The sequence below is a fragment of the Equus asinus genome, chromosome 6 (assembly GCF_041296235.1).
Source record: "Equus asinus isolate D_3611 breed Donkey chromosome 6, EquAss-T2T_v2, whole genome shotgun sequence".
Classification (NCBI taxonomy): Eukaryota; Metazoa; Chordata; class Mammalia; order Perissodactyla; family Equidae; genus Equus; species Equus asinus.
This window is the reverse complement of record NC_091795.1, coordinates 18,862,595-18,889,755: the sequence shown is the minus strand read 5'-3', so window position 1 is coordinate 18,889,755 and position 27,161 is coordinate 18,862,595. Positions and strand designations below refer to the sequence as shown.

General features: G+C 52.0%; 1 protein-coding gene across 2 annotated transcripts; it reads left to right on the top strand.

Annotated features, from left to right (window-relative positions):
• The first annotated feature begins 323 nt into the window (after positions 1 to 323).
• Positions 324 to 26,217, top strand: LOC106838533 (MAL-like protein). 2 transcript variants are annotated; one of them, XM_014852704.3, is made up of 4 exons: positions 324 to 627; positions 20,405 to 20,572; positions 22,559 to 22,681; positions 24,850 to 26,217. In XM_014852704.3, exons 1-4 carry the CDS (start codon positions 520 to 522, stop codon positions 24,910 to 24,912), a joined length of 462 nt encoding a protein of 153 aa, XP_014708190.3. In that variant the 5' UTR covers positions 324 to 519; the 3' UTR covers positions 24,913 to 26,217. The 2 variants fall into 2 exon arrangements, with proteins under 2 accessions (XP_014708190.3, XP_014708189.3); XM_014852703.3 differs by lacking the exon at positions 324 to 627 and adding an exon at positions 9,053 to 9,274.
• Positions 26,218 to 27,161: the final 944 nt, after the last annotated feature.

Genomic DNA, 27,161 nt, shown 5'->3' with positions numbered 1-27,161 from the left:
AGTGACCCTGACTTGACCTCTGCAGATTCTTGGTCTCCTCCCTTGGAAAAGGGGTGAAACAGCCACGTGCAGGACTACGGGGAGCACCAGAGCTGCCTGCAGATTGCTTGGCTCGTAGTAGGTCCTCAATAAACGGTATTTGTCAGGGCAGATGGCCTTCGCCTATACTCTGGGCACAGGGTTGGGGGGCGGTGGCTGTAGCTGGCATCCACTGGAGTAAATGTGCTCCAAGATTCAAAAGCTCCTTAGGACGAAAAGTCTAGGAAGAGACCCCCGCTTTCCCTCCTCCGTGCGCCCGACGGCTCTGCCCCAACCTGGGCGCAGACCCAGGCGAGGCGCAATCCGCCTTTCGCGGAGGACTCTTGGCTGGAGCGAGTGGAAGGACCTGCTCGGCTGGAACGTTTTTTTTCCCTCCCCGGCGACGTCGGATGGGTGTGTCGGGCAGGAGGTGATATTTGAAGGGCTGCGGGCACGAGCCAGCTGCTGCGGAGCCAAGGGCGCCAGGCAGCGACTGAGAGCATGGCCTCCCGGGACCCGCCGCCCGCCACCACCTACGCCCCGACCGACGTGCCTTCGGGGGTCGCGCTGTTCCTCACCATCCCCTACGCTTTCTTCTTGCCTGAGTTGGTGAGTGCTGCTGTGCAGCCACATGCGGAAAGGGCGGGACCCTGAGGAGCCGGCCGGGGGCTGGAGCGCGCTGCCCCTGGAAGGGGCGCCAGGGCCGGAAGCTGTAGTCCCCCATCTCCCACGCTGGACCCCGAACCGGGGGGCGCCAGGGCCGGGGCTGCTGGGGTCCCCCAGCTCCGCCCCTGGACCCAGAGCCGGGATGTTCCTTACTCCCCCTCCGCGCGCCTCTGGCTTCTGCAGGATGGGTGGGTTTCCTCCGTCCCTAACGAAACCCACCGTGGGTGACGGGCGGCAACCTGGGGACTGGAGGGGTGTGGGAAGGCTGTGAAGACATCCCGGATCCTCAGGAAGATGTTGGAAGTGACCTTTGTATGGTTTCTTTTCTCCAACTACTTGTTTGTGCTTTTTTTAAGTTCAAAGCAGGGGGACTCTGTTTTTCCTTCTGAGAGGAGGTCTTCCAGTATTTTCTTAATTCTCCTGTCTGCTGACTTGGAACTTTGACTTATGTGGACCCCCCCCCCCCCCCCCCCCCCGACAGGAGATAGCTTAAGACATCTGCCGTAAAGCAGTCGCACAGGAGAACCTGTCCCGGCGTTACTCTCTGGGGTGCCCTGCGGCTCATTGGTGGCCCCAATCCTCCCAGGCAGCTGGCATGTTCCAGTTTGCAGGGCTCTGCACACAGTGTTCAACAGAACTCCAGTCCCCTGTGAGCTGCTGTCACCATCCCCTTTTCACTGATGGGCTAACAATTCAGGGCAAAGGAGTTTGTCAAACACTCTGAAATATCTAGCTTGTGGGTGGTATTTTCTTACCAGCTCCGAATCTGGCCATGTTGCCGCGGGCAGGGAGGAGACGATAGAAAGTGGTTCCAACTCTCAACTGGACCCGACCAGCCCTCCCTCCTTATCTCCCTGGAAGGCTGGGCCTAACTGAGTGACCTTTTGGCAAGCTGGTTAAAGGGCACCCATTGATGCCAAAGGGAAAGGGAAGCCGGGCAGGGCAGGCCCAGCATTTGGGTGGCTCCCCCTGAGGCCCTACCCAAGGTGCAGGTTTCCGCCAGGCCTGCCACCAGGAGGACACAAGTGTGGGCGTCCTGCCAGACTGATGACATCTTAGTGCTGAGGCAGGTTCTGTGTGCCGGGACCTGGGTGTGTCCCTCACCGCAGAGCAACCATGTGAGTTGCCAGGACGGTGGTCGACTCCACCACTTTTTATTGAGCACATGCTTTGTGTCAGTCATGCAAGCGGCTGGCGACAGGGCCACTGCCTTCCCAGGTTCCCTGTCTGCTGGAGAGGGACTCGCGAACGCTTCCTTTCCATAGTCAGGGTGACTGTCCTGGGCTGGGGCACAGCAAGGAGAGACCATCTGACCTTGTCAATCTGGGAGGAGTCCAGGCCTGTCACTGAGGAGGTGACTTTGACGTTGGACCTCAAAGGACAGGCTGGATTTCCAGGCTGGGGGCGCAGAAGAGGGAAAGGCCTGGAGTCCCGGAGAGACTCACAGGCGGGAGGCTGGAGGGAAGGGGCTCCAGAATCAGGAAGCACCCAGGGTGAGAGGGGCCATCTGGTGCGCCCACCCCCGCGATGCTGCCCCCTGCCAATGCGATCCCCGGGGCGTCAAGTGCGTGGTTCTGCTGGGCTCTGGGACCTTAGATATCATCATACATGCAATATTGTCATGGGTTCAGTTTTATTCATTTATTTTTCTTTTGAAATAATTTTAGATTTATAGCAAAGCTGCGGTAATAGTACAGAGAGTCCGCATATGCTCCTCACTCAGCGTCCCTTAAGGTCCGCCTCTTACCCAGGACACCCTTCAACATCAGGATGTTCACCTTGATGCTACACCATCAGCCGCCCTGAGAAACTCATGCCAGTTTTGCTGGTTCCCTCACTAACTAACGTCCTTTTTCCAGTGGGGCCCCAGTCCAGGGTTCCGCACTGCACTGAGTTGTCCTGTCTCCTTCGGATTCTGTAAGCTGGGGCAATTCCTCGGTCTTTGTCTTGACGCTTTGGAGGAGTACTGATCAGTTATTCTGTACGATGTCCCTCATTCGGCCTGTTTGATGTTTCCTTGTCACAGCTTTAGTTTTAATTCACAAGTAATCCTTATTTATTATTGAAAACTTAGAAAATACAGAAATAAATATAATCCATATATATGCGTATATTCGTATATGTATATGTTTAATGGTGTTATTCTGTACATGCTGTTCTGCACATGGTTTTCCCCTAATGAGCATTCCTAGCACAGAATATAGAATCGTATGTGCCTCATGTCTAGGGTGAGGGATGGGGAGGAAAACGGGAGAAGAGGGGAGAATGCCGAGGTGGGTGGGTTATTCTGATCCCATGGGGCACAAGATATGCTGGACAGGAGAGGGGAGGGCAGAATCAGCCTGGTAGAAGCCCCTCTCTGTCCCTGGTCACCTGAGTATGCTGCCCGCTGCCGCCCACTGGGGCTGACCACAGAGCGCCAGGCCTTGGGGTCTCAGCAGACTCTTAGTCTTGGGGTCTAAGGCATCACGGACAGGTGTATGTTTTTCTAAGGACATGAGTCCAGCAAGTGGATTCTAAAACAGGAAGCTCAGGCCAGCAAAAAGGGGCAGAGAAAGTGAAACCCATAACCTGAGTTCAGATGTCTCCGTGACGGGGGCGGCCCAGGGGGGACATGGTGCTGTCTGCAGGCACGCTCCCTCCCAAGCGCCCACCATGAAGTCTGGAGAGCCGCCCTGTGCCGAGGGCCTCCCCACGGGAACAAGGGCCAAAAATATGAGGAGAGCAGAATCGAACAGGGGCTCCCATGAGGCCGGAGCTCTTCCGCCTCGGCTCCCCTGAGGCCCCGCGTCACCCCTGCTTCCAGCAGCAGGAGCCTCGGGGTCCTTTGCATTAATGATGATGACACACTAGGATGGCACAAAATCCTAGAGGATCTGTGTGTTCACCATCTGCTCTTACAGATCTTTGCCTCAGTTGCTTCACTTTAGGGTCTTTAACATTAAGATGTGCATTTTTAAACTTTTTTGGGGCAGTAATTATAGGTTCACAGGCAGTTGCGAAGGTAGTTCAGAGAGGTCTCCCGTACGCTTCATCCAGCCTCTGCAGGAGTTACATCTTTCATAACCCCAGTACAATAGCAAAACCAGGAACCGATGTTCGTAGGATATGTCTGTTCTTGCCGTTTTCTCACATGTGTAGATTCGTGTAACCACCACCAGAATCAAGATACAGATCTGTTCCATCGCCACAAAGATCTGCCTCCTGCTTCCCTTTTATGGTCCCCCCCACCCCAACCCTGTCCTCCCTTTCTCCCCTCCTTCGCCCCTGGAAACCACTAATTCCATCTCTATAATTTTATTTCAAGAGTTATGTAAATAAATGGAATCATGCAGTTTGTGGCCTTTTAAGATTGGCTTCTTGCATTCGGCATAAGGACCTTGAGGTCCATCCGAGTTGTTGTGTGTATGTCAGTAGTTCCTTCCTTTTGATTGCTGTGTAGTATTCCATGGTATGGATTTACCATAGTTTGTTTCATCTTTGACCCATTGAGAAGCGTTTTGCTTGTTTACCGTTTTTAGTTATTCTAAATAAAGCTGCTATGAATGTTCACGTACAGGCTTTTGTGTGGATGTAGTTTTCACTCCTCTGGGGAGCTGCCCGAGCGTGATTGCTAGGTTCACAATAAGTTATGCTTGGTTTTTATTAAGAAACTGACAAACCGTTTTCCAGAGTGGCTGTAGCGTTTTGCATTCCCACCAGCAACGGATAAGACTTTTGAGATTTTAACATTAAAATTCGTATTTTGTTCAGTTTACTTAGTTGAATTCAGACTTCTTATTTGAAAACAATGTTAATTTCAGGACATAATCTCCACGTGTGAGGAACCTTAGAATCAATGCATTTTTAGGTGAAAACAGGCATCGTTTATTCTCCCTCTGCTTCATTCAGTGAGCGGGGAGCCTGCTGGTGCCAGTGAGGGCCGCGGCCTGGGGACTGGGTAACTCAGCCCACGGCCTTGCTCTTCAGAGCAAATCATGTGCGAGCGGCCAGCTTGGGGGGACCACCACATGACACCTGATATCTGCGTGCCGTGAGTCACTCATCAGCTGTTTTACAAGAGGAAAGGTGGACTCGGAGAGCTGCCCCAGGAGACTCTGACTGAGGCGGTGCTTTATGAACAAGAGTCCACGGAAGCCTTTTAACCTTCAACCTTTTCATTAACTAGCTATTTGACTAATCAAAAGGAAGCAGCTAAGAAGATTTCTCGAGAGTCAGCCAGTGAAAAAGTGAGACGATTCGAACACTGTTTAGTGTTTGATGTTTTCAGCTTCTTAAGTTGCCTGCACAGTCATCAGAAGGAAATACTCTGACGGCCCTAGAAGCTCATTCCAGAATCTTCCAGCTGAGGAAGCTTGCCCTTCTGTCTTACCTAAATCCCAGCTTCACCTGAATTTCAGCCTGCTGCTGCTTCTGCTCTGTGTGGACAAGCCTGTTTGAGAACTTACCGGCCCCCGAGCCATCTGGGATCACCTGTGTGGACCGAAGTTACTGCATGGGGCTGAGAGGGAACTGGGGCTCCTCTGAGGCCTGGCTTAGGGCTGGCACCTTCCGCTTTGTCATAACTTCCTTAGAAGTTGAGTTTCCAAAAGGAAAGGTCCTTCCCCTTGTTTTCGCCTGCTCCCTTTCAATTCTCCGCACTTCTGGGGAGTAGCAAAAGTAAACTCAATTTACCCCAGTTTCTTTGCCTTCGTTGCTTCTGTCTCTCCCTTCACTCTGCTCCTCACCACCACGCAGGCTCACGCGTGGCCTGGACCCGCTTTGGCTTCCCGGCCCCAGGCCTTGCCCCTTCTCTGGAATACCCCAGAGCACTTGGGTTCAGTGAACTAGGCTGTCAGAATGGCTCTGCTTCTTATTCGCTGTGAGACCCTGAGTTGGCGACTTAACCACTCTGAGCCTCCACAATGGCGAGAGTGACAGTAAAGATCTCCTGAGACAGCCCTGGGGTTTCAGTAAGGACTTTCACAGGAAGCATCAGCACGTCGCGGCTGCTCTAGGATGTGAGCCCGTGCTATTTAATTGTTGTTGGTCACCTGGGCCTCTTACTGGAAGGCGTGGGTCTCTTGTGAGCAAATTCCAATTGTAAACCAACAAGTATTTACTGAGATGCATCCTGTGCTGTAGCTCATGGGGGCACAAGAATGAGAAGGTGATAACAGAGGGGACAACCGAGTCACAGACACTGTCTCAAGGGACTGATGATGAACGTGTGGACAGCACCCTAAGATAGGAGACAGGGTGGAAAGGAGGGGTGCACAGCACACCTGGCAAGGGCTCCAGGAGCTGGAGTAGTTGTCAGGACGGGTTTACTCAAGGGGCACCTGGCACTGTTGAAGGGTTTGGACTGAGGGATTGACGGCGACTTGTTCAGACCAGGACTTCCTAGGACCAGGAGGTTAACGAATATATAAAATCAGGCTGCCCAGAAAGAGGATCCTCAGATCCCCACTCAGATCCTGTGGATTCACTCAACAAATGTGTGTTGAGCGTCTGCTCTGTGCGAAGCACGGGGATGTGAAGATGGAGAGGACAAACGTGCCCCCACCTGGTAGAGTTTGATGCTTAATGGCGCAGCTGCAGACTAGCCAAGGAGACTGGTAAACGGTGCTGTGCCTGTCAGGGGCAGGAGGGGGCAGAAACCATGGCAGGGACCGCACACAGAAAGCCTCAGGACAGGGCATGGGTTACCCAGTTGTGGAGAAGGAGCAGAAAGGGGATGCTGAAGATGCCTGAGAGTGAGAAGCGCACCGAGCTGCTGACATGCACCCCTGGAGTTGGGTGAGCAGTGGGTGCTCAGACCCCCAGGGGAAGCCGTGCCCTGCTGGCACTCGGGCCTTTGAGGAGGCAGTGCTGTGAGGCAGTGGTCACATCAGAGGAGGGGCACAGGGTCTTTGGGGCTGGAGGCAACTGCTGCTGCTGGAGAGACAGCGACAGGACCTGGAAAAGCCAACAGGAAGTCCCCACTCCCCTCCTCCCATTGCCAGAACTTAGCAAGAATCCAGCTTCCCAGGCAGCTGGGAACTGCGGCTCGCAGAGCTCTAGCCCGTGTCACAGAGTAGACCACAGCAGGACGGGCTTGAGCTGAGCGCCTGGGACCTAACCAGCACAGTCACATCCACAGCCTCCCCTCGGCCCATGTCTGGACTTCTGGTCCTGTTCTCTCCCTGACCGTCCAACCGCACCTTGAGCGACCTTCCCGGAATGCGTGGCCTCATTCGGTTCAGATGAGACAGGCATCCGAGCCTGCTGCTGGAAGGTGAGCCCGCCAGGGCGATTTCCCTGAACCAGCAGGTACTCTGAGGGAGGTAACCGGGTCCTCCTGCAGAGGGTGGCGGGGAGGGGCCCAGCGCATTCCGACCTGCTGGACCTGGACCGTGGGAGCCCCAGATAAGAAGTCTCACTGATGAGAAGTGCCCCACCTGTGCAGCCAGCGCCTGCCTGTCCAGGGATTTTCACCTGCAGAACTTTCCCCTGGGGCAAGGCAAGACGTTTCTAATCTTGTCCAGATCAGGAAGTGGCAGGAAGCAGGCAGGGGTGGGGAGGAGGGAGGAGCCCGACGCTGGGTTCCCTGGCCTCTACCCCCTCATCTCTCACCAGCCCCTCCCTTGCGTCCTCCTGTGCGTGCCAGCCAGCCTTGTCCCTCAGCTGTTACCACCTGGTCAGATCTTTCGCGTCTCGACCAGAGTGGATGGCTGCTGGGGGCCCCACAGGGCCCGACCCTGTTGCAGCAGAGCCAGCCCATCCCTGCGTTGCACAGCTCCTTGAGGCACAAGTCCCCACCCTCCTGCCTCCAGCTGTACCTAGAAGGTACTGAGTGGGCCCCAGAGCGGGCCTCAGTAGACTCCCTGTGCAGTGGGGCCAGATATCATGGGTTTGAGGCGCCAGTTGTCTGACCTATCTCAGAGAAGCCCATCTCAGCACCACCGTTGGAGGGATTCTGAGCTTGGCTTTTCTGCCTCTGCAGTACTCATAGCTCCCCCCATCCGGACCCTGCCTCTGCCCAGTGATGCTGGACAGGTGTGGGAGGCAGGTGCATGTTTATTTGAACAGCGTCCTCCCTGACAGCACTTTTTTGTGTGGTCCTTCCTATGTGCCTGAGGAGGCAGGGAGGTGGGAAAACCCTCCCAGCCGCTCTCCAAGGGAAGATGCTCCGACCTGGGGAATTTCTAGGGCCTGGGAGGTATGGAGCAGGAAATGGGTGGGGATGAAACAAGTGGGTGTTGGTCCTCATTCAGTCCAGACTCCTGGCAGAATCCCAGTCCGTAGCTGGGCCGCAGAGGCAGGCCCAGAGGGTGTCAAGAGGCACCGCCTGCATGGGAATCAGGCCCAGGAAGACGAGACTGTGCAGCTCAGCCGTGCAAAGTCCAGCGACCCGCCTCCTGCCTCCTTCTGAGTCGGTCAGCAGCAGTACCGATCAACTGCTTTGTGCCAGGCTCTGTGCCCTGCACTGTGGACACGAAAAACACAGGGCAGAGTCATGCACCCCGGAGCTCAGGGTCTGGGGAGGAGGCGGTGAAGCGAGACAATGACCCCAAGGAGGTCACTGAGGGGTGCGCTGGGGGCTTAGTAGTCAGGAAGGGCTTCCGGGAGGAGGTGATATTGGTCTGGTCCCTGTCCCTGGAGGATCTGGTCGTAGGTGGAGAGGGGAATGGGGGAGCTGAGCAGGAGTCAACCGGGACTAGGGTGAATGGTGACATCCTAGGGTCCTCTGTACCTGACGAAGGGCAGGAACATGGCCACTGGTCACAAAATGTCTGTGGGTTCCTGGGGGAAGGAGAAGGTGGGGACTTCCCCTGAGCCGACTCCAGGGCTCATCTGATGACTTCCTGGGGACATGTGAGGTGACAGGAAGTTAATAAACATAGTGGGAGCCAAAGAGGGAGAGGCCAGGGTGGGAGGCCTGGTGGGGGGAAGGCTGTCCACGAGGCCACCGTGGGGATCAGGGTTTATCCTGCTCCTTCACATCTTTTCCATGCTTTCTAACTTTTTTAAGGTGCGCAACTAAACAAAAAAGTAAAAAAAAGAAAAATTGCCTCCCAAAACCCTTAGCTTCCTTTTTTTAAAGAGACAAGAAGGAAAAGCCTTTTAGACTTTGGATGGATGTGAATGTTTTTATTATTCCATTTTATGTTACATTGTAAATCTCTGCTGTTTAGCCAATAAAAAGCTGGGTCTCTGGGGGGGCCAGGGGGTCTGAATGGGTGGGTGCGGTGCTGGGGGAGGAAACCGATGGAGGGAGGGGCGGAAGGCAGGGGAGGCCTGGCTCCTGACTCACCGGCCCCTCCTGCACCATGGCATCCTGCCCCGCCCGGTACCCACCCAAGGGTAGGCGCTGAATGTCCCTGGCCTGCGGCCAGCCCAGTCTTGCAAGCACTTGTGGATACCAAGGGCTCCTTATATGACTTGTTCTGCTGGGAGCAGTTGTGGATGGAGCTCTGGCCAGCGCTATTGTTCCTGGAGTGGACCGGATAAGACGTGGGCCCTCACCGGAGGCCAAGGGGACCGGGCTGGCAATTTCCTGCTAACCTTAAAGCCACAGAGAGAAAATTCCTGCTCTGTGAGTCAGGACATCATGGCTTGGTGTTTGGAGGTATGCTAGGTTGAATTATGGAGCGTGGAACTTCCGCATGATGCTAGCTGTTTTGGGGCCCTGCATTCAAGTCCAGGCCTGCCGTGCCCCTGATGAGTGAGGTTGGGGAAATTCTCTTGGACTCCTAGAATGGGTTTCCTTCCCTGTGCAAAAGATGTAACAATTTCTGCCCAGAAAGCTTCACAAGGCTGCCAGACCCCCAGTCCCAAGCATGGGAACCACCTCGTGGGCTGTGAATAGCATCCTCTGTGAGCGCTGGGATCTCTGAGCTGCCCACAGGGAGGCCTGCAGCCAGGTGAGGAGGGCCAGGGGCACCCGGTCCTCAGGGGCAGCCTGGAGGGGGCCAGGACTCCCCCCACTTGTCCTGACCACCCTCCGTCCCTCTCAGCAGTGTCTCCCTTTCCTTCCTCTGGGTGGCTCCTACTTCCCACACAGGCCCTGGCGGGGCTCCTGCTGCAGCAGCTGTGGCTGTGAGCCTACACCGGGGAGGGTCTTTGCCCACTGGGCTGGGCTGTGAAGGAAAGAAACCGTGGAAAGAGGGGGCACACGCCAGCATGAGCCAAGGCCCTCGGCCAGAGGGAGGGTTTCCACACGGGCTGTGATCCACAGAAGGGATATATTTTCATGGCAGCCTGGTACGTGTGTGTGCAACTGGAACAAAAGATTGAGGAAACAGTGTTTCCCTTTCCTAGGGACAACCAGTCTACTTCATCTTTTATTGCTGTTGGTGACTGACTAAATGGATTTCACTGCCACTAGCGGTGCCCACATTTGGAAGCCCAAGTGCTGGGGGCCCTGAAGGGGGCTCAGGGAGACTGGTATAGAGCGGGGAGGGGCTGGGCAGGCTGGGGGAGGTGGACATGGGCTCATCACTCTGGTGGTGTCTGCTGTGGCCCAAGTTTGGCCTGGAGGACACAGGGAGCCACTGGGGTGTCCTCAGAGGAGGTGAGGGGTGTGAGCAACATGAGCAGACTCCCATCCCCGGCGGTGCTCCGTGGTGCTGTGATAGGGGCGATCGCTGGCTCAGACTTGCTGTAACGGAAGGGAATGGACGGTCTCGCATCCGGGAAGTCTGGAGCTGGGCGGGCTCTCTCTCTGAGCTGATTCTTCAGGAGCGCAGTCTGTCATCAGGGCCAGGCTCTTTCCATCTCTCTGCTCTTCCCTTTCACAGCTCCAGGCCTAATGCAGACACAGCAATGGTCACACAAGAACAGGGACTGTCTTATCCTGGGTCTCCTTAGGCAGGAAGAAACCCTCCCCAGGGGTCCCGGGAAGGCTCCCCCTGCATCTCCTTGGCCAGGACTAGGTCACATAGGTGTCCCGGCCAGGAGACGCAAGGAGCCTAATGGATGTTGGAAAGTCACCAGCTACATCCCCTCCCTGCTCACACCTCCCACCAGTAAGCCCGGTTGGGGAATTTACCCCAGAGAGACAATTTAAAAGAAGACAACTGTCTCTGCGTCAGCTTATTTACTGTGGCATTTTCTATAACAGGGAAAAACTAGAAACATCCAACATACTTGCCCTGGGGACTGACTGGGTAAATGAGGTTTTATCAACTGGATGGAATGGAATTGTGGGGTTGAAAGTACAGTCGATCCTCGTTACTCACTGTTCTGTATTTGCAACTTCACTTACAGTGGTCCCCCCGCATCCATGGGGATACGGTCCAAGACCCACAGTGGATGCCTGATGCCGAGGATGGTACCAAACCCTGTATATACTATGACTTTTCCTTACATACACCCCTACGATAAAGTTTAATTTATGAATTAGGCACAGTAAGAGATTAACAACAATAACTAATAATAAAATAGAACAATTATCACAGTAATACTGTAATAAAAGTTACCATAGATTTTAACAACCTCAGCATACGATTCTCTTTCTTTCCTTTATTAAGTTGAGAACTTTCACCTTTTTACTAAAAGGAAGCACTTTACAAAGATTCTCTTGGGCATATCCGAATTTGCAGTGTCACTACTCTTGCGCTTCGAGGTCATTATTAAGTGAAATGAGCACAAGTGCTTCAATTCTGTGACAGCTACTAAGTGACTAATGGGTGGGTAGAAAATACAGCGTGGATGTTAGACAAAGGGGTGATTCACGTCCTGGGCAAGATGGAGCAAAGTGGTGAGAGAGTTCATCGTGCCACTCGGAACAGCACACAATTTAAAACTCATGAATTGTTTATTTCTGGAATTTTCCATTTAATATTTTCTGACCTCGATTGACATGGGTGACTGAAACCACGGATAATGGGGAGGATTAGTGTCCTCACTAAAATGTGTTTGTCACCCCACAATCAATACTCGCAGTGTTTTCATGGTCATTCGTGGACGTGTGCAGGGCAGCAAAAAATTTGAGTCGCTCAACACACACGTTCCCACCTGGGAACGAACAAGAATACACTCTGTTTTCTTGTTTCAGCTTTTATACTGTAAACAAGCGTCCTTTTTGAGGTCTGCTTAGTGCCACGTCTTTCATGTTTTTGCACTTCTTGTGGGTGATTTTGCTGTTTAAGATAGCCCCCAAGTGTCGTGTGGAAGTGCGGTCTAGTGCTCTAAGCACGAGAAGGCTGTGATGCACCCTACAGAGAAGATATGTGTGTTGGATAAGCTTATAGTTACGGTGCTGCTGGCCAAGAGCTCAAGGTTAGTGAATCAACAATGTATATTAAATAAGGTGTCTTTGAAAAGAAACACACATAAAACAAAGTTGTGTGTTAATCAGTTGACCACAAGCTCATAGGCACCTAACACTGTGTTTCCCCTGGGAGCACTGGTTCAGTATTCGTTAGTTCAGTGCTCATAGTGACTTCCTAGAACTTCTGTGAGTGACAAATATCGACTGTATTATTAAGTCATGTAGCAAAATAGAAAAATGTAAAAAGTAGAATTCTAAATGTATGTTCATCATAAAAAATATGTAGGCATAAGCACAGGGCCTGGGAAGGAACATGACATAATGAAAAATTCCTCTACGGTTAACATTATTTTTACAATCAATTGAAAATAATAACAGCTCTGATTCCTGCCACGTGGTTTCAGTTGGAGCCGCTGAAATCGCGCTGGAGTTGAGGCCTTTTGAGTGGACAGCGCGAAACTCACCAGGGGCGCCTGCTTCAGCCTCAGGGGCACCACCACGGGGGTGTGTCTGAAGGTGCTGTGACTCTTGGGGCTTTTTGCACTGGAAGTGCCTGATGGGGTCTGAGGGACAGTCTCAGCATGGGTCTCATCCGTTCAAAGTATGTGCATTCAACAGATATTTGTGCACCCATGTTCATAGCAGCGCTACTCACAAGAGCCAAAAGGTGGGAGCGACCCAGGTGTCCACTGATGGATGAAGGGATAAACGTAAATGTGGTATATTCATATGATGGAATATTATTCAGCCTTAAAAAGGGATGAAATTCTGACACATGCTACAACATGGTGAACCTTGAGGACGTCACGTTGTGAAGTAAGCCAGTCACAAAAGAACAGATAATCTATGATTCCACTTATATGAGGTACATAGAATAGTCAAATTCATGGAGACAAAAGAGTACTGGGGGGAGGGGAAGAGGGAGTTAGTGTTAATGGGTACAGAGTTTTAGTTTTCCAAGATGAAGAAGTTCTAGAGATGGGTGGCAGTGATGGTTGCACAACAATATGAATGCATTTAATACCACTGAACTGGACACTTAAAAATGATTAAGTTGGTAAATTTTGTTCTGTGCATTTTACCACAATTTATTAAAAAGCAGGGTATACAATGGCCAAAAGACCCTGGCTTCGACCAACATGGGCTGTGGATAGCTGCATATGAGGGACAATGGTTTTCTTCATCTTGGAACATCGCAGTGTCAGAGGGAGTCTTCAGGGGGTCCTGGTTCCCACTGGGGGCAATGCCAGAACCTGTCCTTCATGGACTCTCTTCCTCCCCGGCCGTCAGTGGGACCAGAAGCCCCCAGTTCACTTGGCACCGCTGACTTCCTGGGCCTCACTGTCTTGCTTGGGGCCTTTTCCTCCCAGCTCGAAGTTTCTGAGGCTCTGTGGTACACCCTGCATTCACCCAAGTGCCGGGGAGGGAAGGAGAGGCAGTGCTCCGTGAACACTCAGACAAGCGGTGAGAAAAGGAATGCACTGCTGTGGTGAGTGAGAACCACCATGCTGAAATACCGCCCAGCTATGCAGAAAAACCTGCCACCGGGGTATCACCGGTGGGGCTCCTCTCTGGTGCTCAGCTCCCGGCCTGCCCCACCCGAGCCCAACCTCCCAGGCTTGGCCAGGTGCCCCAGCCATGCAGACCTGACACCGGGCATCTTTTTGGCTCCTCCTTCACCCTTCACGTGGGGTCATCACTCAGGCAGCACAGCATCTGTCTTCAGAAGCTTCTGGTGTGTCAAGTTCACTCCGCGGTGGCAGCCCAGCCTCTCGCCTGCCCCCGCCCATCGGAGGCCTCAGCTTCCAGCTGCTCTATCCGGGTGAACAGAGCCGTCCTCCCAAACAGAAAGGCAGGTCCCTTCTTGTCTCTCCCATTCAAAAGTCTCCTGTGAGCCTCTGGTGTTCAGCACAGCGTCTTTCTTCTTGCTTTTTAAACTTAAATGTTGGTTGTTTTGGGTTAGTTCAGACATTCAAAACCCAGTGGCTGAGCCATGCAGTTCTCCTCCCCGGAGCCCGGGGCACTGATTGTTTTATTGGGTCTCATTCCTGAAACATTCTGTGTGCCTACAAACAAATGCACATAGACACACACACACACACACACACACACGCTTGCTTCTTTTTCTACACAAATCACACACACTGGGCTTGCTGGCCTGTGCCCTACACACATCTTAGAGCTCATTCCATTTTGGTATATGAGGAGTTTTTTATTCTTTTTGAAGTGTTCCACTGTGCAGACATAATTGCTTTAACTGGGTCCCACTGGATGACCATTTAGGGTGTCTTCTGTCTTTTCGGTAACCAGCAAGGCTGCAGTAGGCGACTCTGTGCCTTTGTCTTTTCGTTCATGTTCATTATTTGTAGGGCAAATTCCAAAAAGTCAAATTGCTGAGCTGAACAGTATGTGCATTTGATGTTTTGATCACTATTGTCAGAATAATACAGCAGAGCAGCTGCTGGCACCACAATTTAACCTGGAGATGGAAGGGACTTCAGCCTCGGGCCTGCAGCTGGGCTTCGAGGGTCTCTGAGTCCCCAGATTTGTAGACAAAAATCGTGGTTGTGCATAAGTACATTATTCTAGGTGACCAAAGTTTTCAGCAACTCCTCAGAGAGGTCTGTGTCCCCAAATGTTACCTTCTTCACCGATCTGATTTGTCTCCCATCTCCCCTAGACGTGAACTTTCCGTCCCTCAGGAAGACTGGCCTGGGACATTCCCTCCTGTGGGTCTTTCTCAAAGAACATTCCCTCCCATCTTCTGTGCCATTCCAAATGATTATGGCCAACATGGCAACAATGGTTACTTAACATTCACCAGGTGTCAGAGAGAGAGTCATCTAGTTTGCACGAGAACCAGATGAGAGAGGGGTCAGCGTGATCCCCACCTCGTCTCTTTGATGGGCAGAAACATGGAGTCACAGATGACTAAATAACCTGCCCAACAGGCAAGCTAGGATTCTGGGAGGGGGCATGCCTCATGCCGCATGCGCTGGAGTTGGGGAGACTGGAGGCAAAGAGGTGGGCTCTGGGCTTCTCGGTCCTGGCTGCCTCATCTGGGGAACTGTTACCCACGCAGCCTCGCTCACCAGTTCATTCAGAACCTCTGGGGTGGACCCAGGCCTTGGGGCTTTCTCAACGTCCCCAGATGGTCCCAGGAGTAGCAGGACTCAGAATGCTACTCTGAGGGTGAGACTCACGTAGTATTTCAGAGCTCCTTACCTCTATGACATATTTTTGACTTAACTCTCTCCCTTTATTAAGCATTTTTCAAAATAGTAAGCATTGGTGGTACAGTGGTGAGCAGAGCTTCCTTCCAAGTTAATAAGCATCCTCCAAAAGTGGCCAAAGAAGGGCTTTTTAAAAACTATCTTTTTCAACTCATGGATTTCGACTTAGTTGATGTATTCCAATCCACTGTAGCTGTTATACTTATTTGAATCTCAAATTGCCTCATCTTTGCCCAGCAGGAGCCTCTGAATCCTTTTGACCTAACCCAGAGCCTTTGGAACATTTCTTGGTCTCTGGTGTGATGAGATGTCCAGGCCCACCTTCCCCGCCCCGGACCTGGAGTCAGCCGTTTCTCCCAGACTCCAGGCTGGGAGCTGGTCCTCCACATCTTAGATGCCAGCTCTTTAACCAGCTTTCTAGATGTGAGCAGCCATTCTCCACGTTCTAGAGAAGAAGTAACCAAACTTATTAGGCTCCATCCTACCTTAAAAGATCCTTTCAAGTTTCAGTTCAGCCTTTGGGAAGTTTGTAGATGATATTCTGGGTTTATTCATAAGAAACAGACTCCGCCAAAATCGTGCTTGAAATACACTTGATCGAAATATCTAAGTATGATAAAATATTCTTCCACTTTGAGGGCCAGCCCCAAACATCTAAAAATATCCCCTGCTCTGGGAAATGCAAAACGGTGATTAAAATGAGAGAGCAGTGAGGCTGCCAAGAAAATTCGGAAAGCTAAATATGAGTTAAAAAAAAAAAGTACAGACGAGTACTCAAAGTTGTCTTACCTCTAAAGAACCCAATCGAGACTGCTTGGGGGGGAAACGAGATACACTCTGCTGGGTTTCAGTTCACCTGGGGTTTGTCCCTGGCCCTGGTCCCTACTACTGTTTAGAAGGTGGAGGGTGTGGAAATAAAAAGTAAATAACATTCCACTGCATAACCTTGGTTATGCAATGCTAGAGCCATTTCAGAAGATTTCCATGTAATCTGAGTAGATTCCCAAATGCGCAGAGGACCCTGCTCTCAGGGGGTGAAATCTGATTGTGAGGAAAGACCCACAGGTGTCCCAGCTCTGTCCTGTGTGACCTTGGGCCTCAGTCCCCTCCAGCACAGCACCACGTCAGATTGTGGTGAGAATTCAATCTGGACACGTAAATAATGTGCGTACGGCAGTGTCTGGCTGGGGCGGCCTCTGATGGCAGGAGGTGGGCAGGGACCCTTTTGCAGGTGCTGACAGGTGTGGTGGGACTGAAGCACCCTTGCCCACCCCAGGGGAGCTGACAGTAATTGGCGGGTATCAAGTGGCAGCTCTCTGTTCTTAGAAAGCCCAAGGGAGTTAGAATTGCTGTCTAGACTAAATGAGGCAGTCTGGGTGAATGCAGTTTATAAACTGTAAAGCACCTGCTGAATGTGAGGTGATGGTGGCGTTACCATCGACTCATTCAAAAGAATGTTCTCTGACCCCCTCCCTACCTACTTTGTTCCAGGCCCTCTGCCCTCAGAGGTCTAATGTGCGTCTAAACTTTTACAGGTTCTGGTGCAGTCACTAACTCCTGAATGCCATTCCCACTATAGCTAGCATTGTTTGGGAGTTGACGGTGTGCCAGCATTTGTATGCACTCCCGTGGCTGGGCGGGGAGGACGCTCGACAGGTGCTGTAACGCTGAGCCCCGGCACCTCCCTGTGGCGTTGGCAACCACGTTACTGGGACCAACATGCAAGAGCCCAGTTCAGGGGGTGCTAGAGGACAGCAGCTTCTGCCCCTCCACACCTCCTCCTCAGGACAAGGTAGCCCCAACTCACTCACAAGTGGTCCCAAGCACAGCCCAGGACTCCCACAATTCACTTGGAGATTGATATTAGGGTCGGGGAGATGTGCTCCCAGAGCTGGTGCTGTAAGGGAGGCCAGGCTTCTGGAATGTTGCCCAGCCCTATAAGAGCCCAGGGGTCTCTGGCTTGTGGTCAACTCCCTGGTCTATTCTGGCCTCTCACCGCCTGCTCCCTTTCTCTCCTTAGGAGCCCATGAATCCTCCATCAGTTCTAAACTGCTCTTCCTCCCCAGGCCGGCAGCAGTGGAGCCTCACCAGGGATGGGGGGACATGTCCATGTCTGTGTATTGTTTGTGAGATGAGAACTGCCTGTCCCAGAAAGCAGGGGTGTGTTATGGAAAGCAGAACCCGAAACTTGTGTATCTTTCAGCCGAGCTGGACAGAAGTAAGTGGAGGTGTTTGTCCAGAAGGTCCTGACAGCGTCACTCAGAACTGAGCCACCCCCACAGTCATGAGCTCACAATAAAAATTCCCTAAACATAGGAGGGAAAAAGAGAACAGGAATGAAGGTTAACAGAAACCACAGACTGCAGAATCAGGCTACCTCGACTGAAATAATGGAATTATCAGATATGGAATATAAAGTAAATACCAGCCAAATTAATAAAAAGATAGCCACACCTCAACGCATTGTATCACTATCTCATAAACTGTGGAATACCAAGGACAGAGAGAAGACTCTAAAAGCAGCCAGATAGTGAAGACAGAGTCCAATAAACGAGCACCAGTTCAACTGACAGCTGGCCTCTCAGCAGCAGCAGTGGGAGCCAGACTACAGTGGAATAACATGGAAAGGTGTAGAACACAGGGGGAAAATGTCTTGGAAGTGCTGAGAGGAAATAATTGTCAGAGGGAAAATAAGGACTTTTTTTTTTTTTAACAAATCAAATTGACTACTACCAACTGACCTTTCCTAAAGGAACTGCTAACAGTTGAATTTCAGGAAGAAAAAACATAATCCCAAAAGGAATATCTGAGATGCGAGAATATCTTCATGACTCAAGGTAGGGAAGGATTTCTTAAACTTAAAAAGCACAGTCTATAAAGGAAAAGATTAACATATTCAATTACATTAAAATTAAGAACTCAGTTCATTAAAAGACACCATATTATGTGTGAGACATATGCTGGCAGAATACATCTGCAATATTTATAACAGTCAATGAGATCTGCAAGTTAGAAGGAATTCCAATGAATCAATATGAAAAAGATAAACCTATAACAAACTTGTATCCAGTAAAAAACAATAAAAAACTTCACAGAAGAGGAAATATGAAATATATGAAAATAAGCTCAATTTCATGAGTAGCCATAAAAAGTAAAAGCTGATGAGATACATAGAAAATCCCAAAGGATCTGCCAAACAACAACCAAAAACTCTCCTTGAACCAATAAGTGGGTTTAGCAAGTTGCAGAACACAATGTCAACAAAAAAAAATCAATCATGTTTCTATTGACTAACAATGAACAACTGGGAAATGAAATTTTTAAAAAACAATACTCTTTACAGTAGCACCCCCAAAATGAAATAAGTAGGTACAAGTATAAGAAAATTTGTACAGCATCTGTATGCTGAAAACTGCAATACATTGATAAAAGAAGTCAAAGAACATCTTAATGATTGGAGAGGCATACCATGTTCATGGATTAGAGGCTTCATCAGAGTAAAGATGTCAGTTCTCCCCAAATTCATCTATAGATGTAACCCAATCAAAATGCCAGCAGATTGATATTGTTGATATTTACAAGCTGATTCTAAAATTTATGTGGAAAAGCAACAGAACTAGGGGAGGGGATGAGCTATCTCCTAAGATGGGCAGAAATGTGAGTCACCTGCGCTGGCAACTCTTTTGGTTACTGCAACTTTATAGAAAGTGTTAAAATCTGGTAGTGTGATTCCTCCAAACCACAAACCCAGGAGCCACCCTTGGCTTCCCCCATTCCCCCTCACCACAAATCTCCAGTGGTCTCATATTCCAACAGGTTCTTTTTCTTTTTCTTTTTCAAAATTATTTTACCGCTGTATAAAAGATAAACTCCTGTGTACCCAGTATTCAGTGTAAGAAATAGGACATTATCGTGATCTTTGGAGGGCTCTGTACCCTCGTTCCCAATCCCGTAACTCTCTCTCAGCAGGTGCTGAGGCAGGTGGGTTCTGAAGGAATTTGGGAGTGACCGTGGGTTCAGATTTTGTATCTGTTGGATTTGAGGAGCTTGAGGGGCAGGGCCAGGACTAGCATGAAGCAAATGAGGAGTCTAGGGGCAAAATTAATGAGGCGCTCTCTCTCTCAGGGTCATGCAAGTGCAGGGTTGGCCCCCACAGAGGGACGTCCAAGTAGAGATGTCCAGTGGGCAAGTGGACGTGTGGGGCTGAAGGCCGCAGGGAGAAACGGGCTGAGGGGGGTTCCTGGGATTGCCAGCCTCTGTGGCACCTGAAAACACAGACGTAACAGGAGTGAGAGGGAGAACTGAGGAGGCTCACAGTGACGTCCCGAGGAGGCCCAGGAAGGGGAGGGGCTCAGAACGTCTGAGACAAACCAACGACAAAACACTTGGTGCTCGTGTCCATCTTCTCTCCAGGCCTCTAACTAAACACGCCGTCTGGTGGACACTTACTTCCTCCCCTGGGCTCAGCAACACGGGGCAAGCCCAGCCCCAAAGCAAACAGAGGCAGAGCCCAGAGATGACAGGACAAAGGTGTGGTTTGTCCATCAAAGAAATAATCAATGGCTGGACAGAGTTGAGAGCTGATTAAGCTGGAACCGAATTGCCCAGCTGGTAACTGACCGCAGGACATCAGATACTATAACCCCAGAGACTCCAAACCGCATGTCCTCAGGACAAGGCAGGCACTGTCAGTGGGTGAAGGGAGCCAGGAGAAGGAGAGCACTCTTCCACAGGGACAGCGAGCAACAGGGAAAGTGCCACACAATGGCATAGGGGTGGGGGAGGGAGGATGTGGTCCACTGAGCACTCCAGATCTTTTTGAAAGAGATAGTCCCAACTCATCTCAGCCTACTCTGGCCTGGAAATGGGTTCAATGTGGCCAGAACTATGGATTTCTCAAGAAATGTCTGCATCTGGATTTTTCATGTGAAATATCCTGTTTTAAATGTTGGCAACTTACTCAGAAATGTTTAAAAAATTGTGTATGCCAACGCTACTTGGGCCAAGAAAACTCATCCACAGGCCAAATTTGGCTGAGTCCTTCCCTTGGCAACCTCTGTGTAGCCCCTTGAATTTTCTACCAATAGGACCTGACTCATGGGGCCAACCTTCCTTCCCTGTTCCTTTGATTCCCACCTAACTTCACCTGAAGAGCTTTTAACCAGGGAGAGAGGAGAAGAAAAATGCCCAGCAAAGGGAAACGTGCCCGCACAGACAAATGACGCCCCTTGTTCACGGTTTTCTCTTACAGGTGTTCGGGTGCTGGGTCTGGGTCCTGGTGGCCGCCGCTCAGGTAGCACAGCCGTTGCTGCAAGGATGGGTGATGTACGTCTCGCTCACCTCGTTCCTCACCTCCTTCATGTTCCTGTTGTCTTACTTGCTTGGATTTTACAAAAAATATGAGTCCTGGAAAGTCCTGGTAAGAAGAACGAGGGTGGCCCAGGCCTCGCGCTCCTCCCAGACTGACATCCTGGGTGATGTGAGGACAATGGGCCTTTGGGAGGGAGGGAGGACCAGAGACCAGGGTCCAGAGACCTTTCCTGGGCTCAGACCCCATGGAACCAGGACATTTTATTTTTGTGTGTCTCCTATTAAACTGGAATGAAGGCATCTTCTGCCGGAGTAACCCTTCCATTGCCGTCCCCTCCATGGCCGTCCTCGTCTGGAGTACACACGCTCTGTCTGTTCCTGTGCGAGCCCATCCTGATGCATTTTATTTATGGTGAAATCACTGGAGAAGCACTGAAGGAAACGTTAGTAGGAAAAAAGTCACCCCAATCTCAAGGTCCTATCACAGTCACTGGGTTCGTTCTTCCATATTCCTAGTGAATTTTATGTAAAATATATATATTTTTATATAACACATAATATATATAATATACGATCACACTGAAGAAATAATTTTGGATGTAGATTCTGTCATTTACTATTAGGTCATTATTTTTTTATGTTGTCATCATCATGATAACCATTTAAACTTTGTCTATATTGAACAATCTGAGACATTTACAAAAGTAGGGAGGGTTCCATCATGGACCCTCACGTAGCCATAACCCAGATTCCAGCATTATCCAGACTTTACCACACTTGCTTCATCACCCTTCTTTTTCCTGATGAATTCTAAAGCAAACCTTGAACATCACATCGTCCTGTTCTACACACGTCAGTAGCCTCCAAAGACCCTGCAAACTGTCTCACACTGTCACACGTACGTAAAGCTGACAGGGATCCCTCGGCACCATCTGGGACCTGGCTCACATTCGCATTTCCCCGGTTGTGTCTGAAGTGCCTTGTGCAGTTGGCCTGTTTGAATCCGGGTCCTCACGAGGCCATGCGCTGCCCTGGGTAGGTAGAGATCCTGGGCCCCTTTCATCTAGAAGGGCTCCCCCTACAGTGACTTGCTGAGGACCCTGGGTTGGCCGTCCTGTAGAAGGTCCCCCATTTGGGGTTTGTGTGTTGGCTTCTTCCTGGTGTGACCTGAATTGCTCCTCTAGTCCTGAATTTCCTGTCGACTGGAAGTCAGTAAGCAAGGCTTCTTTGAGGACGGTTAGTCTTTCTGGCAAGAACACTTCATAAGTGGCTTCAAGTCACATCACACATGGTGACTGGCGGTCCCTCTTTCCATGTGGCAGCCTTACTCCATCAATTCTTTCTCTAATGCTTTCTTTCATCTACTGATGAGTTTTCCTGAACTGACTGTTTCATTAGGGGATGCAAAATGCCGATTTGCCTATTATGACATTCCTTCCGGAACTGATCACCATTTTTAATGACTACACGACATTCTCATTGAGTTGAAGAACACTGCTGAGATTTAACACAGAGGATCAAAATTGGAAATCTAGAGTCGGATGAGCCTGACTCTCCCAGCTCTCTCACCTGGTAGCTAAGCCTCAGTTTCCTCAGCTGTGAATTGGAGATAATGATAGAAGCAGCCTTATGAAATTAGCTTTGGAAATGAAAGGAGACAACATGTGCACATTGTGAGGACAATGCCAGCACATAGTAGGTCTTCACAACACTCATGGTTAAGAGCATTGGAGTTAATGTGTCCTCGGTTGAAATCCTGGCTCGTTCATTTATTCATTAACTTTAACCTTGAGCTTCCATTTCCCCCAAATTGACAAGGTTCAATGAGATAAATGAGAGAAGGGCTTAGCATAGAGCTTGGCACTGGACAAGAACCCAATTAATATTGGCTAGTGTTAATATTATTATTTCCGTTTGTTAATCCACTATTGTTGGCTACATAGACATTTCGTTAGAAACACTGCGCCCCCCAAAAAGCAGGAGTTTCAGGAGCCACCTTGTCTCTTTCCCTCCCTCTTCTCAGCTATATAGTCCGAGTGGAAAGTGCTCACTTGTTTATGTGCCCGCATGACGAGGCCTCTGCTCTGCCTTCCAGGACAGCCTGTACCACGGGACCACCGCCATCCTGTACATGAGTGCGGCCGTCTTGCAGGTGCACGCCACGATCGTCTCTGAGACCCAGAACTTGACCAACTACTTCATCAACACCACAGCCTCAGTGAGCGCTGGGACAGTGACCACCACGGCACAGGGGCATCGCCTGAGGCTTAACTCTGTCTCACGGGGAGCAGACGACCTGAGCCTCAGGCTGAGGGAGATTGGAGGATGGAGGGGGTGTGTGTGTGTGTGTGTCTGTGCCCGTGTGAACAGGTGTGCCCAGCTCACAGAGCACCAGGCCCAAGTTCAGGTGTCAGCTCTGTCTTCTGTTTTCCCGCCTCAGCCTTGCGCCCTCTTCCACCCTCTGTACTCACTCAGAATGATTTTTTCCAAAACATGAACTGGAACACGTCTCTCTCTCCTACTGAAGATCTTTGGTGGCTCCCACTGCTTGTGGATTGAGCCCCAATTCCTCAGCATGGCTGACCTGTGGGTCCTGCAATGACAGAAGTCCACAGGGGGCAGACGGTGGCTGATGGCCCCAAGGCAAGGTGGTCCAGCTGAGTCGTGGGAGGAGCAGGACCCCTAGACCTCAGGCCCCCTGGGAGCAGAGACTCAAGGCAGCCCTGCCTCCCCTCTCCAGGCTCTGCACAGCAGCCTCTTTCTCTGTTGGTGGAATGGCGCCCTCACGTGGCAGGGAGCTCACAGCCGGAAGAGTCCTCCTCTGGAGCAGCCTGACCTTCCTCCTTAGTCCTCCCCCGAAAACTCCCCAGGAAGAACTGGGTCTGAGTCCACCCCTGACCAGTCACCGTGACCAGAAAGGTGGAGTCCTGTGTCAGGCTGGGGGCTCCTGAGGGATCAGGTGTCAGGAGGAAGGGGTCCAGCATGGGGTACTGTCCCCAGCATGAGATGGGGTGCGGGCAAGCACCGTGACCCACTAGGGGGCCACAGGGTAGCTGAGCTGCCTTCCCGGCCTGTCTGCCTCCATTCCCTCCGCATCAAGCCTCGAACTGCCTTCAGCTCGCCCCTCCAGCCGCAGCCCCTGCCCTCACAAACTGGCCCAGCACCGCTCCCACCTCCCCTCCTGCTGCTCGACACACAGACACACTGTCACCTCAGCCTTGACAAGGATGCCCTCACTCCAGGAGGCAGCTCCCTCGCCCCTTCTGTTCCTTTCTCACATGTCGCCCTCTCAGTGAGGCCCTCCCTGTTCCCCCAGCATCCCCTCCCCCTCCTGCTTTATTTCCTCCAGGCCCGATACCCAGCTAACCTACTCCCCTGCTGTTTATCGGGCTTATTATCCGCTTCTGACACTAGAATGTAAGCTCCACGAGGATAGGAGTGTTTGAACATTTTGATCACTGTTATAGCCACTGTCATTTTTGAAGGAGAGCAGGTCTGTTAAGGATATTTGTTGAAGGAATAAATGAATGAATGAGTGAATGAATGAGAACAGAGTGTGAGTGGAGAGCGGGACAAAGTGAAGCCTGAGCGGCCGGCTGCCCTGGAAGCTGCATTGGGACGATGATCTCTGTCCTGGGAAGTGGGAGCCATCACACCATCTAACGATGTGACAGAGCAGCCAGGCCACGTTTCCTCTTGGGGCGGATTAGAGGGAGGAGGGGGCAGAAGTGGACAAGCTGAGGCCATGGGAGGTCCTGGCGACGGATGACGGACAAGGGAGAAGTGGACGCACCAAGAGATGGTCAGGCAGGACAATCAGGCGACTCGGGGGGGCTTTGGCCATGGCGGTGGGGAAGGAGGAGAGGGAGGGGTCACAGGTTCCTGGCTTGGTGACTGGACCAGAGGAGAGGAGGGTCCTGGAGCCCTCTGAGCTGTGGAGGCCGGTGAGGACATCTCAGGAGTTCAGGGTGAACCGTTGAGAGCTGGGGGCCTCTGAGGCCTTCATGGAGGGGACAGACAAGCATCCAAAGCAGAATTCTGGGCCGTGAGTGAGACTGTGGGAGTGGTCAGAGCACAGGCAGTGACGGACGGTGGGCAGGAGCCCGGCAGGCGCAGGGTGGAGACGAGCCCCTTTATGGCAGGAAGAGGTGGACACGTCTGCCGGGGAGATGGAGCCTGCATGGTTGGAGCAGGACACAGGGAGTGCGACCTCAGGATGCCTGGGGATGGCGAGTCTCAAGGAGGATGGAGCAGTTGTCCAGTGGTGCTGCCCTCAGGCTGGGCAGTGCGCAGGGGGTGAAGTGGGGTCAGAACACGTGGCCTCAAGGCTGCAGGGGCTGAGGGCAGCGGTGTCTCTCACACACTCCTTCTCCCGTCCTCTTCCAGCTCTTTGCCTTTATCACCACCCTGCTGTACATTCTCCACGCCTTCAGCAACTATTACCACTGAAGGGTCCGGGAGCCACGCGGCCGCGAGAAAGGCCCTTTCAGAACCTGGGTGATTGGCTCCCAAAAGTGATCTTCAACGTCTGCCATCTGGGTGATAAACAGAAGATCAACAAAAACATCAATGAGATTGACAGACCATCTTTTCAAACTGAATGATGAAGCCACACTCTGGCACATCTGTTTGGACGTTTTAATTCATTATGATGAATATGAAAAACTTTGTTTTTACTTTTTTTTTTGGCCTGGAAAAGTACCTGTCTCTTGGAATTATCTGACAATGAAACTCCATCTTCTAGAAAACTAATTCCTGCCCTCACCGTTGAGGCTCCCAGACCAGCCACCGTGTCCCCACCTGTGGCTTCCGCCTCAGCAGCGAGGTTCCCTGTGGCAGGTTTGTGGGAACATCCAGCCTCACTTTCTTAAAATCGAAATGGTGCCGTCGATGCCTCCAGATCCAAAGAAGATCCACGGATCTGCTCCTGCTCCAGGCTCTGCCTCTGCTCTGGAGAGTGGTCCAGACCCCTCCCCATCCCAGAGATGCTGCCGGGGAGGAGCACACTGCCATCCCCCGCTCCACTTCCCTGCCCTTCCCTCCCCAGCTCTGAGATCCAAGGGAAACCTGCATAAAGTCATCTGAGGGTAGATTTGTGGGGAAAATAAGTGATTGACTACAAAATTGTCAGACAGTAAGACCTGGGGAGGGGTGAGGGGACAGACGTGTGACCTGCTTCTCCATAAGTCAGGCGTCTCAGAGAACTGCAGGGCTGTGGACGCCTGTGTGAGGCCTCCAAGTGCCCACCCCGTAAGGACTAGAGCCACCTTGTCCCTCAGATAAGACCCTCAAGGAAGGAGGCAGGACGTCGCGTGCAAGGATTCTCCTCTGGGCTCCTGTCACCACGTGGGACATCTCAGGAGGCCGGACAGGACCCCACCCCAGATCCACACTCTTCTGTGTGTGCCCACTCCCCTCCGCCCCATTGAGTGGGGCCTGGGACAATCAGCGGCCTCATGCGTGAGGGGCTCACAGGGTTCTGGACCCGGGCAGGTGTTTGCCCTTTGGGGCCGTTCTCAAGGAAAGGCTGGCGTTGTGCGCACAGAAACACAACATCGAGGTGCTTGGTTCAAAGTCACTGTTCTCCAGCAGAAGGCTGTGCTCTGCCGTTTGTCCACCTGTGCGGGGCTCCAGCCCCTGGTCCTCGGTCTCTGTGCTGGGGCTCCTGACCCTGGCCGGTCGGGCACAGCCCCGTGACCGCAGGTGCTGCTGTTGTTCTGAAATGAAATAAATTATTACGTGGAGGAGACTTGTCCTTGCCGATTCCAGGGCTTACAGTTATGTGTCAACCGTTCTCTGCGCCTGGTGGGGGTGGGGCACAGGGAGTCACCAGAGAGAAACCTCTGGCTTCACTGTCCTTGACGGTTCGTTGGCTAACCACCCCGAGATCTTGAGAGGCCACCATTCGTCTCTCACTTTGTTGCCTGGCAGCCGTCGGGGATGATCACAGTTCAATATTTGCTGAGTAGCCACGTCCGAATAAAAGGTGTTTGCACAGTAAAAGTACTGAGCTGGTCGATTTTGTGATGGCAGCAGCTGGAACTGGCCCCCATGTCACGGGTCCTGACAGCAATTGCACCCAGAGTGCCCCGTGAGGGTTTGGAGGCCCCAGCCCACCTGGCCTCGCTTGTGGGGCAGCCGCGGGGAGGCCAAGTTTGTCCCCAGGCTCGTGGTGTCACTTCAGTAAGGACCGTCTGGGTGCCAGTTCCAGAAACTAAACCCACAGCTTAGGCAAAGTTGGGGATGCGCTGGCTGGGCCTGGGAGGTGCAGAGGCCTCGGTGGGCGGGCAGTGGACCCTTGGCGGCCTGTGCCTCCTGTTCCTGCTCTTCCTCACCGGGTGCTGTCCTTCTCTCCCACACTGTGAGCTCCCCATCACTGTGCAGACGTGTGGACCAGCCCTCAGCCCTGGGCCCCCCAAGTTCACTGCAGTTGCTGCAGCTCCCAGCGCCCCACCCCCTTCCCACCTTGGGGTCTCTCCTCTCTCTGGGGCCTCCCCAGGCTCCCGTCTCTGCAGGAAGACCCGAGGGCCCCGCACGGCTCCTCAGAGCCCCATAGAAGTGTGCCCCCTGCGCCGGGGCGCCGGCTTCACTGCCTCTGCTCCCTGACCTCATCTGCGCCCCGCTCTCCCACGGGGCTCCCGGCCTCCTGCACACAAGTCCTCACCTCAGGGTCGGCTTTCGGGGAAACTTAGACTAAG

Excerpts from the sequence above, each read along its gene's own strand:
- LOC106838533 (XM_014852703.3), top strand. The coding sequence starts at position 9,083 with ATGACTTGTTCTGCTGGGAGCAGTTGTGGATGGAGCTCTGGCCAGCGC. Across the intron at positions 9,275-20,404 it reads TCATGGCTTGGTGTTTGGAG|GTGTTCGGGTGCTGGGTCTG; the intron begins GTATGCTAGGTT and ends TTTCTCTTACAG. Across the intron at positions 22,682-24,849 it reads TCATCAACACCACAGCCTCA|CTCTTTGCCTTTATCACCAC; the intron begins GTGAGCGCTGGG and ends GTCCTCTTCCAG.